The following is a 15139-nucleotide window of genomic DNA, read 5'->3' on the forward strand; positions in this document are numbered from 1 at the left end:
AATATCTTTACTTGTTTTCTTCATCCAAATACCAAATACTTACTCTAACTTTAAAGGGTTGGTTCATCTAAATATCACATTTCTGTCATTAATTACTCACCCTCATGTCGTTCCAAACCCGTAAGACATTTGTTCACCTTTTATTTTGTAAATAAAGTGGTAAATTATGTTTTTTTGCGCAAACACAGCTTGAGTCGCTTATAAAATTGAGGTTAAACCACTAGAGTCACGTTGATTAGTTTAATGATGCTGTTATTTTTTTTCTGGGGCTTGAAAATGGTAGTTGCGTAGCTTTCAATGGAGGGACAGAACTCTCTCAGATTTTATCAAAAATATCTTCATTTGTGTTCCAAAAATGAACAAATGTCTTACAGGTTTGGAATGACATGAGGGTGAGTAATTAATGACAGAATTTTCATTTTTGGATAAACTAACCCATTTAAATTCTGTCATGTAGACTTGGTGCAGACCCTGAAAGTTTTCTTTCACAGACTGAACTAAGGCCTGACCCAATTACCAGAAAACAGAGAATCAGTGGATCATCAGTGAACAAAGAAGCCATTCATAAAATTATATTTTGAATGGAGAGCGTCTGCATTTCAGCAGGCACGAATATTAGCGAAAGTTACCTGTGATTGACTGCAAACGTCCATTCTGGAACCCTGTAATAGAGCTTTGGTTAACTCTATTTTTGTTCAGGTTTCCAGGATTAGTAAAAAGGCACTAAATTAAGAACGAGAGAAAAAGAGGGAGATTTTCCATAAAATAGTCTTATGCGTGATACATTGGTTCCTTTTTTTTTCTGTCTTTTTTGATATTTTAATATGCATGTTCATTTACCCTATGGGTGTACAAGATAATAATTGTATATATATATATATATATATATATCGGATATATACGTGCAGATTTTGGATATTTAATGTACATGCTCAATAGGTATACATGATTAATAAATAAAATGATAATAATAATAATAAAATATTTTGAAATGATTATTATAACTATAACTTTTACCTTATTTTTTGCATCTAGATTATCTTTGTCATCTAATGCTAACTTAACACTTGTAATGGGAAACCTGACTCTGAGACAGAGATGTAAGTGAACCAGACAGGTATTTTATTGCACAGGTAATCAATGCAAATGTTGAGACTCGATAGGTGAATAACACTTAATTTAACATCTAGAATCATAACATCTAGAATTTAATAACACTGTTAAATCTTTAGGTAAACTTAAAATGAATATCAGTTTTTTTTTTATCATATTGTACATTACAACGTTGTGATGCTTAAATGTTTTGCATTGAAAAATCATTAAAATGATAGATTTTGAGTTTTTAGTGTGTTATTTTTATTTTTTATTTATTTAGACAAAATAGTTCTCAGATTATCTTTAATGGCCTTAATTGTAATATTGTTACACCCCTAGTCTTGTATTATGCTGTGTAGATTTAGTTTCTCTCTGGATGGGATTGGGTTTGATTTCTTTATTTGTCATGTGTTATTGCAGAGGAGGAAAATATTTATCCATCATGACTATTTTCTAGGCCTGTCATACTTAAGTTGTGATCGGAAAGAACATGATTTGTTTGTGCAAGCCTGTCATTGATTTTTCAGGGAGAATGACAGACAGTTATTCTACATAATATGTAGAATGTATCCTGTACTCATAACATTTGGGGATTGGATTAGATAAATGCTGGAATTTAGTATTATAGTACTTAACCAGAGTGATGTTACAAAACCATGGCTTGTCATAAGGAAACAGGCAGGGCCACTGAATGGCGTCTAACTGTAACTGCAGAGTTATACAACGAAAACTGGCATTTTGTAATTTCCACCACATGCATGTATACACACGAGCTGTAAACAGAGCATGAGCCCAGGCCACTGTGTAGTATTTGGGGTTGGAATGTATCCTTAACTGGACAAATGTGTAAACATGTTCAAACCCATACATATACACATGCCACTATACATGTATTGCTTCCTGGAGGCAGTAAGTATAGGGAATGGCAAGAATTGTACATACATGCATGCATGTATACATGTACACTACCGTTCAAAAGTTTGAGGTCAGTAAGATTTTTGTTTTTAAAGACATTACTACTTTTATGAAGCAATGGCAAATTAAATTGATCAAAAGTGACAGTAAATACATGTATAGCCCAATGTTGAAAAAGATCTCTATTTCAAATAAATTAAATTATTGGGAACTTTCTATTCATCAAAGAATCCTGAAAAAAAAAAACATTGATTATAATAAAAAAAAATATTTTCTGAAGGTTAATGTGACACTGAAGACTGGAATAATGGCTGCTAAATAAATTACATCACAGGAATAAATTGCATTTTAAAAATATATTAAAAAACAGTTATTTTAAATGGTAATAATATTTCTCAATATTTCTGTTTTAATGTATTTTTGATCAAACAAATGCCGCCTTTGTGAGCATAAGAGACTCAAAAACATAATAATAAAATAAAACTTTTCAACAGTAGTGTATATACATACATGTTTTAAATTATTTCAGGAGAGTTCTAGCCCCAAATTAGGGTGGACAGAGCTCCCTCCATAATTTGCATTGCTGTCTAAATATTATTTCTATGAGAACTTAACTGAAACTCTGCTGGCAATGAAGATATTAGTCTGAGAATGACTTTATGGCTCGGTGCAGGTTCAGAGCGCTCTCGTATTCGGTCACCTGGCTGTCTAATAATGGCTGGATTTACTGCAGCAAGCTTCCGTCTGAAGCTGAGGCCAGCAGGTGTATGTGACGGGTATGCGAGTTTGTCTGCGTGTGGTGCACATCCATGAATTTGTGAGTAAGTGTTTTGGACTGAATATTTGTTAGGTGTTCTTTAAAGGGGACAAGTTGTTTTTTCCTGCAGTCTCCTTGGATCACATCCACCTTTCCACCTCGAAGTTCCTCAACTGACCTTCCTCAAGTCTCATGCTCAGAACTGGCTCTGGATTCAGTCTTCTTTCACTGTATGACTTTAGACAAAACAGGGAACTTTAAACGGACAGTTCACCTAAAATGAAAATTCCGTCATTTTGTTCCAGACCTGTTTTTGTTCCTCTCTTTTTAGTTTTCTGTCCATACAGTTAAAATGAATGTTCTATTTCAAAATCTATTGTGTATCCACAGGCTTAATAAGACCATCTTCTAATTGTGAAGTATAGTCAGATGTGTAACATTTCGTAAATATCCCATCTGGTCCTGGAAAACTGCTCTGAACAGGTTCTGCATGAACATCAAGTTTTTTTCAGCTGCATTTTATTTGTTCACTGGTTGATCTGAATCTACTTTGAGATCTTGACAAGTTATATTGACAAAACAAGTTTTTCTCCCTTTTTCAAATTTCCCAAATAAATACATTTTATACAAAATGAATAATAATATTTTATGATCATTCATTTAAATCATTATTGCATAAATAATGTATATATACAGTTACATGCAATCTGCAAGCAATCACAACATTACCGCATGCCACAAGCTGATTGGTGTAACTCTAAGCTAGACAAGGAACAAAGGAATATGAGGGCTATAAATAAACACATGGACTAGTCACATAACACCTGAGAGTAATCAAACAATGAGCCAATGACCAAACAGAACAGAGAAACACATGGCTAGAATAAACCAATAGGCTTGTTCAACTTGAAGCGACGCCGCACCGACCGATCGGTGTATGACATCAAAGTACCGCAAGAGCGATTAGAGACGGTTCCGTATGCTTTTGCATCGCTCTCGTGGTACTTTGATGTCATACAATCGCCGATCGGTCGGTGCGGCATCGCTTCAAGTCGAACAAGCCTAATAACAACATAACATCGAGCAAAGGAAGCACATGACATGATCACATGAAGAACAGGGGAATCACATGACATATCCAGGAACATGACAAAACTAGGAACATGACAATAACAAAATAAAAGACATGAAAACCTAAACGTGATTCAAAACCAAATGTGACAATTGGCCTCTGCTAATCCTGCAGCCAATGAGATTGCTTGCTCAACATTTAAATAGTCAGTCAATTGTTTGCTGTAAGCTAGTCCTGCAGCTCTGAAACCATCCACCTCCCCCAGCTCCACCTGCCTAGATCCGCTATGTTCTATGCTATGCTATATTTATGTATGTTCTGTTTTTACAGCAGCAGCATATCTTACATGCTTACAACAGCGTGTCTGTGGATCTATTAGCAGTAGCAAGTCCATACTTCCATATTTAGCAGCAGCAGCGTATCAGATCTAGTCTATCAAGACCAAATAGGCCTAGATTAATATTGCCATTTTCAACAACATGCTAAAACTATTCAGAGAATTGTCATATATATATATATATATATATATATATATATATATATATATATATATATATATATAGCAATTGCTGTGGAAATTGGGCTAGGATTGAAATGTAAGAATTGTGCAAGCCTCAGTTATAAAAGCTGTTCTAAAGCTCAGACGACATGAAACCGTATGCAAATGTGAACTGAAGTTACATGCAATTAGCACAGGCCAGCAGCCCCGTCAAGCCAATGCAAGGTACTGTTCGCTGACACTCCACACGCATGTGCATTTCACTTGCTAATCATGTAGCCGTGGAGCAAAACTCTAGAAACATAATCAGCACCAAGACTTTAGCTGCGCAGCCGAGCCGCAATCAAGAGCCCGGTTTGATTACCTCCTTCCTTATTCCTTTGGATTTTCATTTAGAGAGAGTTCTGGAACTGTTTAATTTCAGTTGATGAAATATATAAGTGGTTAGTTCTCGGCCTTGTAATCAGCACATTCATTTTGCATGTGATTATCATGGCGGTTGAGAGCCTCTCTTTGGATATTTGACCCACTCACTCTGCAGTGTGGACTAACTGTTTATAGCACAGTCATTTAGACAGATATCCTAACAGGAAATGCCTACGTTTCTGTACTGTCATTAATAGTTAGCATTTTCAGTGAAATAGCCCTTCTTAAATCTCTTCATCAATATTTTTGGCCTGGTTTCACGGGCCAAATAATAGGCAATAAAAAATGGCAGTGACATATTTTAAGATATGTCAGAGCAAGTTGCTTTCAGTTAAAACAGCTCAAATATGCATTTTAGTCTGGGACTATAGGCTCCCAGACTAAAATTTATAATTCACAGCCTTGTCTGTGAATTATAAATTAAAAACTTACAAAACATTTTTTTATTTAACTTGTTTAACTTGTACTTCATTTAACTTATTAGCACCAACTAGATGCTTCACTTATTTTCTGCCAAGAAAATTAACATCACAGGAAAGGGTTTGCTTTTATTGTGGCAGTGCTAATAGTACAATGTGAGAATCAGAGTATTCAAAATGTTTAATGCAAGAAAAAACATTTATCACATATTTGGTTAAAACTATTTTGTTTTTCATCAAATTAACTCAAGAAAGAATGAAATATAATATTTTTCATTTCCACTATCATTTGGGATCAGTAAGTTAAAAAAAAATCTTATACTTTTATTCAGTATGGATGCAAATAAATTGATCAAAAGTGACAGTAAAGATGAAAGTGTAAAAAAAAAAAAAAAGTGATAATGACATGGTAATGTAACCCATACTCAGATTTCTTTACTCTGCATTTAACCCATCCAAGTTAGTGCACAGAAATTAGGAGTAGTGAGTAGTAAACACACACACTTTAAACCGTGAACACACACCTGGAGCACTGGGCAGACATATTTTCTTCAATGGAGGCAATGGAGCAGTTGGCAGACATATTTTCTGTGGAGCCTGGGTAGCGATGTACACTGTAAACTGTACCAAACTCAAAATTTTGATTGATAATGTACGTGTACCAATTCAATAAATGGCAATTTACCTATTTACCTGTATTTTTATTTGGGAAAGCATAGGAACAGTGCCACCTGGACGTTTGTGAACACTTTTGAGTAATGACTCAGATCAGAATTTGAAATCAATTCAATTAAACAGTTTGAACTGATTCACCAAAATTAATCTCTAAAATCAATCTTACCAACTCAGCACAATTTTCTTAAAGCTCTCATACTTGTAATTTGTGAGATAAAGAAATGCTGCGAGAATGGTCTGATCACATTCTTTTGAAACATCACTGGCAATGTTTTCTTCATTCTATATCACCAGCAAAAATCATTAATAATATATCTGAATTGTCTTTAAAAACATCGAGAAGTGTATTATCAGAAACCTTTAGAGTCTAAGCAGTTCAACAGTATTGAAATCATGATGCAAGATGTTCTTTCAGTCTTTGTTTGAACACGTACCATATAGCATGCATATTAAACAAACCAAATATTTCTGAAGGAGTTTCTGAAAGCCTTTGCCGCGCTCTTAGTAACAAATGAACAAGATGCACAACCACAATGAAGATACCGCGTTTTATTTAGCTAGTTTTGAGATGTTTATAATCCAGACATGAAAGCCCAATTATCTCAAGTTGTTTTATAATAGAAAAATCAAATGTGTCAATGCGTATGATTCAGATAAGATGCGAATAGTGTCGTTTTTGTTGAAACGATTCTCCCCATCAGCATTTCAAATAGAGATCTTACTGTGTTATAGGATTTATTTGTGTTTACTGAAATTTCTGTCATGCAAAATGACTTGTGGACACCTCAGTGCCTGAGATTTACTGAATTCATTATTTCTGTCTCTTGGTAAATGCAGTCACTCTTCCTTCCCGTTGTCTTTATCTCAAGTCCTGTTTTGTCAGACCCCCAGTATTGTGGCATATTTCCCCTTCTCCTTGGGAAGGTTGTAAATTGCATTTGTTATGTATTCCCTGCTGTCCGTGATCCGGAGGAGAAATTGGATTTCATGTTGGATTGTTAGTGTTTGCTGTGGTTTGCTGTAGTTTGAGTTGGTCAGGGTCCCTCCATCCAGCTTGCTGCAATTGGATATTCAATTCAGTTCTCTCAGATGGATGAGCGTGCAAAGGAGAAAGACATTTTGGCCTCTTTCCTGACTATTTACATTCTCCTCTTTCCTGTGTTCCCAACAGGTACTTCTTCATCGCCTCAATCAGTATGCTGTGTCTAAAATTGATAAGAATATCACAGAGGAGACTGTTAAGGTGAGTTTTGGACACAATTTGGTTTTAGGGGCACATTCAAGCCTAAAAATTACAATTTATTATAGGAATAGTTCACTAAACTTAAATAGTTCACTTAACTTATATGTCATTACATGACATGCCGGTTGACTTTTTTTTAGTTCCATGAAATAAAAAAACAGATGTTTAGTAAAATTCCAGGGCTGCACTTTTCCATTCCACAAATGAGTGTTGTTATTTTTCACTAAATTTGTTTTTGGGAATTGAACTAAAAGTAAAATAAATATAAATATTAGATAAAATTAGATGTCACATTTTCCCCACTGTTTATGTTCCTGGACTCTTATTTTGAAATGTATTTCTATTCCATTGTTTCTGGTTTAATTTCTCTTGCGCTTATTCTGTGCCATGGTCCCTAATTTGTTTTCTCCCTAGCTACTAATTACCCTCACCTGTGCCTTTTTATCCCTTTACCCCTGTGTTTCAATTGACATTTGTTGGTCATTGTCTTCACATGTCTTTTCATGTTTGTTTATTTAATACAATTACTGCTTGCAAATAGATCCAAAATTAGCATATGTATTTTGTTTGTTTTTTTGCTAAATTTGAACTATTTCTTTAAACAATACATTTTCAGCCTGGTTGGTGGTCCGCAACATTAAACATTCTGCATTCTCAGTTGTGATTTCTGCTGAGGGAAAGTGAGTGCTTGAATACTCAGTCATGTGAACAGGCTCACACTGCTGTTTGCATGTTTTAGAGCATGTCTGAACACACAGTACCTGTTTGAGGATGTGTGTGCGAGATACTACTGACCAGGGGTCATTCAGAGGTCAGTTATTGAATATATGAACTATACAGCAACACACTGCTGGTTAGTCTTCATATACAGTGGTTTATAAATACTTAAGAGACATTATACTTAAATACTTAAGTTGTCTTAATGTAATTAGGTATAAATTATAAAGAAAAAATGTTTTGTGCTGAGTTTCTTAGTTTGATATTTTTCTATCTAATCTGAAAATAATATATATATATATATATATATTTTTTTTTTAAGAGAGTGCAATGCTCTGTTACAGCCAGACCTTCCCTTTTTTTTAAGGGCATTGTTGGGTTTCCAGATCAAGACAACGTCCCTTTGACTCTCTCAGTCAAAGTCAATGTTTCCATGCGTTCACCCCACAGGTGCTGTTTTCTAACCTGGAAGAGATCCTGTCTGTGCACAGGGACTTCCTGTCCATGGTCGAAGAGCTTCTGCAGCCTGACCCCAACCCGTATCATGAAGTGGGCCGCTGCTTCCTGCACTTTGTGAGTCTCTGTCTACCACTCTCTCTTTTTCTCACCATATTACACACATCCCTGCAGAAAAAAAACTCCCACTTGGTTTAAGCATGTCTTAGCTGGTTTAAGCTGGTCTCCAAGCCTGACCAGCTGGAAAGTGCCCAAAACTCCTTTAAAACCAGCCAACAGACCAGCCAGAGACAATCAAACCAGCTTAGGCTACTTAAATAGATTTTTTGTCTATTTATAGGGGTCATTTTCAGGTCATTCATTATTTTTAAAGGAATTAATACTTGTATTCATCAAGGATGCATTACGTTAATCAAAAGAGACAGTAAAACATTGGATTTGTATTTCAAATGCTATTAACTAAAGACTTCTGAAAAAAATATAATTTGATAATGAAAAAAAGTAGCCTTGGTGGTGAGCATAAGAAACAAAAATATTAAAATCTTATATATATAAGACACCCAATGTATTTATAATATATAATAGACAAACTGAAATTGAAAACTTTTATACTTTCTCTCTCTCTCTCTCTCTCTCTCTCTCTCTCTCTCTCTCTCTCTCTCTCTCTCTCTCTCTCTCTCTCTCTCTCTCTCTCTCTCTCTCTCTCTCTCTCTCTCTCTTCTCTCTCTCTCTCTCTCTCTTTCTCTCTCTCTCTCTCTCTTTCTCTCTCTCTCTCTCTCTCTCTCTCTCTATATATATATATATAGATAGATAGATAGAGATAAAACATTTTTTATGAACAACGAAAGTATAAATAACTGGGACTTCACCTTTGTCTCCCTGTGTCATTGAGAATAACTTGCATATTTGAGTTAAAAAGTTGAATTTATAGATTTATAGTAGGAAGAGCATTGCAGATTTTTTTTTTAGATGCTGTTTTGTGGTTTTGGGGTGGAGGCATTACTTTGTTGCGCTAGCATTCGATCCGTCAGTCTTCCGTCTGCCCCTAGGCAAAACCTCAGAGACGCTGGATTTCTGAAGGGCATGAGGAGTGAAATCTCAGAGTAAGCTCTTAGTTTGTGTGTTTTTGTGTCTGTGTATCTCCTCAGAGAGGAAGGTTTCAGATTTACGACGAGTACTGTGGGAACCACGAGAAAGCCCAGAGGCTTCTGCTGGAGCTCAATAAGATCAGGACAGTACGCACGCTCCTGCTGGTAAGACACTTGTTTATATATATATATATATATATATATATATATATATATATAAAATATGGTTACACTTTATTTCGATTATTCACTTTAGACATTATTCTAACTATAAGTAACTTGTCAACTACATGTCAACTAACTTTCATTAGAATATTTGTAGACTGTAGTGGACTGTTAGATGTTAGGGTTCGGATAATAGTATTTTAGAATAATATGGAATGTTTGTTTGGGGAGCATCAAAATAAAATGTTAGTAGATATTAAGTAAACAGTATAATTCAGTACTAATACTCTAATGACAGTTAGTTGGCGTAGTGTAGTTGCAAAGTTACTTGTAGTTAGATGAATGTCTAAAGTGGACCATCGCAATAAAGTGTTATCAAAATATGTATAAATGTGTTACCATAGTTCTCCCTCTGGAAGGTTACACTAGGTTTTTCAGTACTTAATTTATAACGTTTAAAGATTATTTATTTTATTTCACCACCATTGTTTAATTTTTATCCTGAGTGTTGATAACTGTGCAAACCCGGTTTAGAAGTCTCTCTCTTTCACACACAAACACATTCACACTAGAAATGCTCATAATCCTAACCACTGTCAAACCTTTCTTCATTTGCATTAATACACATGATAAAAATTCATGTTTTTGTTGGACACATTCCTATGGCTGTCCCAGGACGGTGAGCTCATTAATGGGCTTTGTAATGAGCAGGACCGGGCCAAGGTCAGTTCTAACACTGAGGGGCCAGTGGCATTTGTGTGTAATACTATATCTTATGACCTCCTGCGATACTTTGGAGCTCCTTGGAGAGTCTGACATGAATTTATTTCCTCTGGCCGAGCTGACAGGAGGACTGTCCTTCAACTCTCTGTCTTTGTAATGTAATGCAAGAAAGCACTGACCCCTCTATAACACTAACATACATACATTAAAAGACAAGCTGCTCACTTGAATTTTTTAAAGCTTTATGTTATTGGTTGCATCTTGTGGATTTATTTAAGAAATGTAAAAACGTATGTATATTTTAACATTTTTTCCAGTGCAATTGATAGGCCTATATAGGCTTCTGTTGTAAGTGCATTACTGTAATCATGGTTGATTTTATTAAGGTAATTAAATTTATTGTATTTAAAGTTCTTTATGCTCTTAATGGTTGTTTGCTATGTTTAAAAAATAAGATAAATTAAGGTAAAAAACTGAAATATAAACTGATGTTCTCAGCAGTAAAGGATATTGTTGGTAATCTATACGGTGGGATTGCGAGCGCTCTTAGATTTACTGCTTCCCAAGTCTTTGAACTCGTGCTGCGGTAGCTATACGGTCGTAATTGAATTTGATTTAATGGCAGTTTTATAGCCGTGACCTTGAGGGAAATGTGCCGTTTTACCATCCCTCTGAGACTCAAGTTCAAGTATAGAGTGTTAGTAAAGAATGCACAGAGGATTTCCTTTATTTTCTGACTTCTTTTGCTTTTTTTGTCTCTTAAGAACTGCATGTTGTTGGGCGGCAGGAAGAACACAGAGGTTCCTTTGGAGGGCTACCTGGTTGCACCCATCCAGAGGATCTGTAAATACCCATTACTCCTGAGAGTGAGTACAAATGATGTAACTATAGACATGTCAAACAATAGTATACTACACTGTAACATGACCTCATCATTTAAAAGTTCTGATAATTTGTCACACTTGAAATGAAAGGTCAACTTAAGCACATAGGTCACAAAGGTCAACTTGAGCATTTGGGCAGTGTCTTCTCGTTTAAATGTTGACTACACACACCAAACTCATCCAGTCCTCAGCTACAACTAGTGTTTAAGACCGGGTCAAAGTAGATGTTTTTCGTGGGGAGCCAATGAAGACCATAGGCATTATGCAAATTAGTTGCAAACCTACATAGGTTTGTCCAGGAAGTAAGACTAGAATTACCGACAACTAATTTCATGCAGTTCATAGACCTATACTATGAACACCGGTCACCGTAGACAATAACTCTATTTATAAAACGTTGCAGAACCTTTACATTCACAAAGTATTACACACTGAATTCATGAAAAGGGTATATCCGAAAAAGCATAATAGTGGCACAAGTCAGAGTGTTACAAATTGTATTGTACATTTACATGGAAAATCAACAACAATTTTAAAAGCCATTATTTAGACTCTGAGTTTCATCTATTGCCAGGCTCATTGCTAATGTTTCATGGCTGTTCTTGAACCCAAAACACTGAAATTTAAATGATTTACTGTAAACACCCACAAGCGCTAGTTCACATAATAAGACCGCAATTTCTAGCATAATTTCTTCACTGAGCTTCTCACAGTCAGTCACTGCGGCCCCTCTCGCTAAATACCAGCGATTGGCATCTGTGGTTACTTCGATATCTTATACATGTAAATGTGAGCGACAGAATTAAACTGATGAGGCAGAACCCTTGTGTTTAGACTTGGTTTAGAGATTAGCATCTTCTCCAGCAGATCCTGTCTTGCAGCAGCAACATTATTGAACATACTACAAACACAATTTTAGCCAGAATTCTTCAGAAAACATAATCACTAGCTTTGATAATTCCATCAGTGTTAAGCTTAGTTTCAAAGTTAAGTACACTTCGTAATGTTCCATGATACGGTCGAGTTTTGTTGTAATTATACCACTTTACATTTTATGTAATGCTTAATGTTTGTGTTCTCTGTGGATGTTTAGGAGCTGCTGAAAAGAACTCCAAAGAAACACAATGACTACTTGATGGTGCAAGAGTCGCTGCAGGTGATGAAAGCCGTTTGCTCCAGTATCAATGAGGCCAAAAGGCAGATGGAGAAACTAGAGGTGCTGGAAGAGTGGCAGTCTCATATTGAGGGCTGGGAGGTACACACACACACACACACACACACACTCACACACACACACACACAGACACAGACACAGACACAGACACAGACACAGACATACAGACACACAGACACACACACACACACACACACACACTCTCATACGCTCTCATACACTCTCATACACTCACGCAGTGGCAGCTGGTGTTTTTTTTTTTTTTTTTTACCAACGGAGCCACAAGTCTCCGGCTATGGATTTGCATTTACATTCGGCACATTCGGGACATTCAGTATTCAGGGAAGCAGTAGTTACACTCACAGTGGTCAAATTACAAACAAGAAATACACATTCTGAGACTTAAAATGAATAACTTGGAATGTTATTAATTTTATTATCTGCCATTTTCACCTCAAAATTTTGGGCAAGCTGTGTCTCCCTTGCCTCCCCTGACGAGCCACTGCACTCATGTTGGAATTCCATGTTTTATGGGGTCTTTCCATAGACGTAATGGTTTTTATATTATATCCCCCCTACACTAACCCTACCCCTAAGCCTACCCATCACACAAAACCTTCTGCTATTTTAGATTTTCAAAAAAGATAATTCTGTTTGATTTATAAGCTTGTTTCCTCATGGGGATCAAAAAAAAAAAGTCCCCACAAGGTCTTGGACATTTGGTCTCCCTTTGAACTCTATTGGTGCTTACTAAGACAAACTTAGGCATTTGATCAAACCCTTAACCCTAAAGTATTACGGTTCGGCATGTAACATCCTGCAAAGTTTGAGTTCGGACAAGAAAGATACCTTACAGCTAATGGCTTGTTGAGGAGACATGTGGCTTAAATTTTCAAACTTATGACTTCCCTTGATGATGACAATGAAATGTTCAAAAATTCCATTGATTTGCTCTGTATACTTTGAAACAGTAGTGTAAACTCCTTCACCTTTAGTTAGTTTGACGTCAGAAGATACAGTGAGAGGCGCCATCACTAACCCCCAACACTCCATTCTTGTCAGTGCTTTTGATGTAAACGATTGAAACCCTAAAATCTTAAGTCCTAATTGAACTTCATGCTTTTGTTCGTCTGTTCTTTCAGCCTCTTTACAACCTCTCCCTCCACCCACCAGCTCAGATGAGTGCTCTTTAGACTATGCCAGCACTGTCTGCTCTTTGCATCAATGCCTTTAATTAGACCCACTTTGTACGGTAGCAGCCGCTTGACCATAGCACGAGATTAACTCTGCCATTATTCATATTCAGATTGCTGATTAGAGCTGAAATACTTTCACAAGTGCTCTATAAACTAACCACAAACTACATCCAACATGCAGGCTTGTTCTACCCCCCATCACATAATTTTGCATGCAACATGTGACCCATCAAATAAACAGCAGGTATCGTCGACTGCAGTTCGAAACTCATTTATCCTCCAGACTTCCCCCTTAATAACGTGTGACTGGGCATGCGGCTGCTGGCCAAGGGTAACAATAGCAGTGATTGTGTGGGCAGTGTGGGTTCTGTGCTTGGGGTTTATGTAACAGACCCATCCAGTGAGGTTTTAAGGGAACGGGGAGCTTGGTGTTTTTGGAGAAAGATAGAAAGAGGTGAAATAAAAGACACAGACACGGCGAACTCACACTGATTAGGACGTACAAGTTGACGAGGACATGAATTAATTCAGACAATAGAATGACTACAGGGATAGTAAAAAAAATAATAAAAAAATGAAAACACTCGTATTACTTTTCTCTTCCGTAGTAGCAGAATGTGTACATTAATAATTGATATTATTAATATATATTTAAATATACACTACAATTTATTCAGAAAGAATGCATGAAATTGATGTGACAGACTTAAAAGTTATGGTTTCTAAACTTTTTAATCAAAGAATCCTGAAAAAAAAAGTATTACGGTTTCTACAAAAATATTAAGCAGCGCAACTGTTTTCATCATTTAAAATAATTTTAAAAAGTTTCTTGAGGACCAAATCGGCATATTAGAATGATTTCTGAAGGATCATGTGAAAATTCAGCTTTGGCCTCACATGAATAGCTTGAATTTTAAATATTTTAAATAGAAAACAGCTTTAAATATTTTAAATAATGATATTTGTTATCAAATATATGTATCCTGTGTACGCCTAAGATATTTCTTACAAAAAAAGTGAAAAATCTTACTGAATTACACATATTCAAATGTATCATGTAGAAATCAGTTACGAGACACATGAAAATATTTTACTTCTCGCATCATGGATGTCAAACCTGGTGACATAATTGAATGAGATTTGACAATTGCGGCATTTTAATAATAGACTCAAATGTGTGTTTTTTTTGTTGTTTTTTTATGAACATTTGGAATAAAGGATGGACTTTATTGGACTTTAAGTAGTCGGATGGACTACTTTTACAGTACTTTTAAGGTGTTTTGTTTGTCATTTTTGGAGCTTGACAGGCCCTGGGCACCATTCACTTTCATTGTATGCTTAATTTATATTTTTGAATATTTTGTGTGAACAATCCCTTATTTATTTATGAGGGGTGAATTCTGGTTGATTGGGACACTTTTTGCCATTGAGATGACGAGATGATGTGAAAAGTGTCTCAATCAACCTGAATTCACCCTATTTACTTTTAAGACTTCAACAGAGTCTAAATGTCTGGGTTTTGTGAGTGTGTGTGGTGTTGCTAATGCCGTTTTTGTGTTGATGTGATGCTGCGGTAGATGTGAGTCATTTAATCATTGTGGCACTAGACTGAGTTAACGGTTGTGGTCAGTGTGT

General features: G+C 35.9%; 1 protein-coding gene across 1 annotated transcript in view; it reads left to right on the plus strand.

The window, feature by feature from the left end:
- Positions 1–15139, plus strand: part of prex2 (phosphatidylinositol-3,4,5-trisphosphate-dependent Rac exchange factor 2) — a 125757-nt gene that overhangs the window by 18039 nt on the left and 92579 nt on the right. Inside the window, exons 2-6 of the mRNA XM_077244580.1 lie at positions 7030–7101; positions 8269–8391; positions 9423–9527; positions 11015–11116; positions 12228–12389. Of these exons, the coding sequence (XP_077100695.1) occupies positions 7030–7101; positions 8269–8391; positions 9423–9527; positions 11015–11116; positions 12228–12389 (564 nt within the window). The remainder of the gene's footprint in view (positions 1–7029; positions 7102–8268; positions 8392–9422; positions 9528–11014; positions 11117–12227; positions 12390–15139) is intronic.

This window comes from Siphateles boraxobius, unplaced genomic scaffold (assembly GCF_051911475.1).
Source record: "Siphateles boraxobius isolate OS27281-9 unplaced genomic scaffold, OSU_SipBor_1 26, whole genome shotgun sequence".
In the NCBI taxonomy this organism is placed as follows: Eukaryota; Metazoa; Chordata; class Actinopteri; order Cypriniformes; family Leuciscidae; genus Siphateles; species Siphateles boraxobius.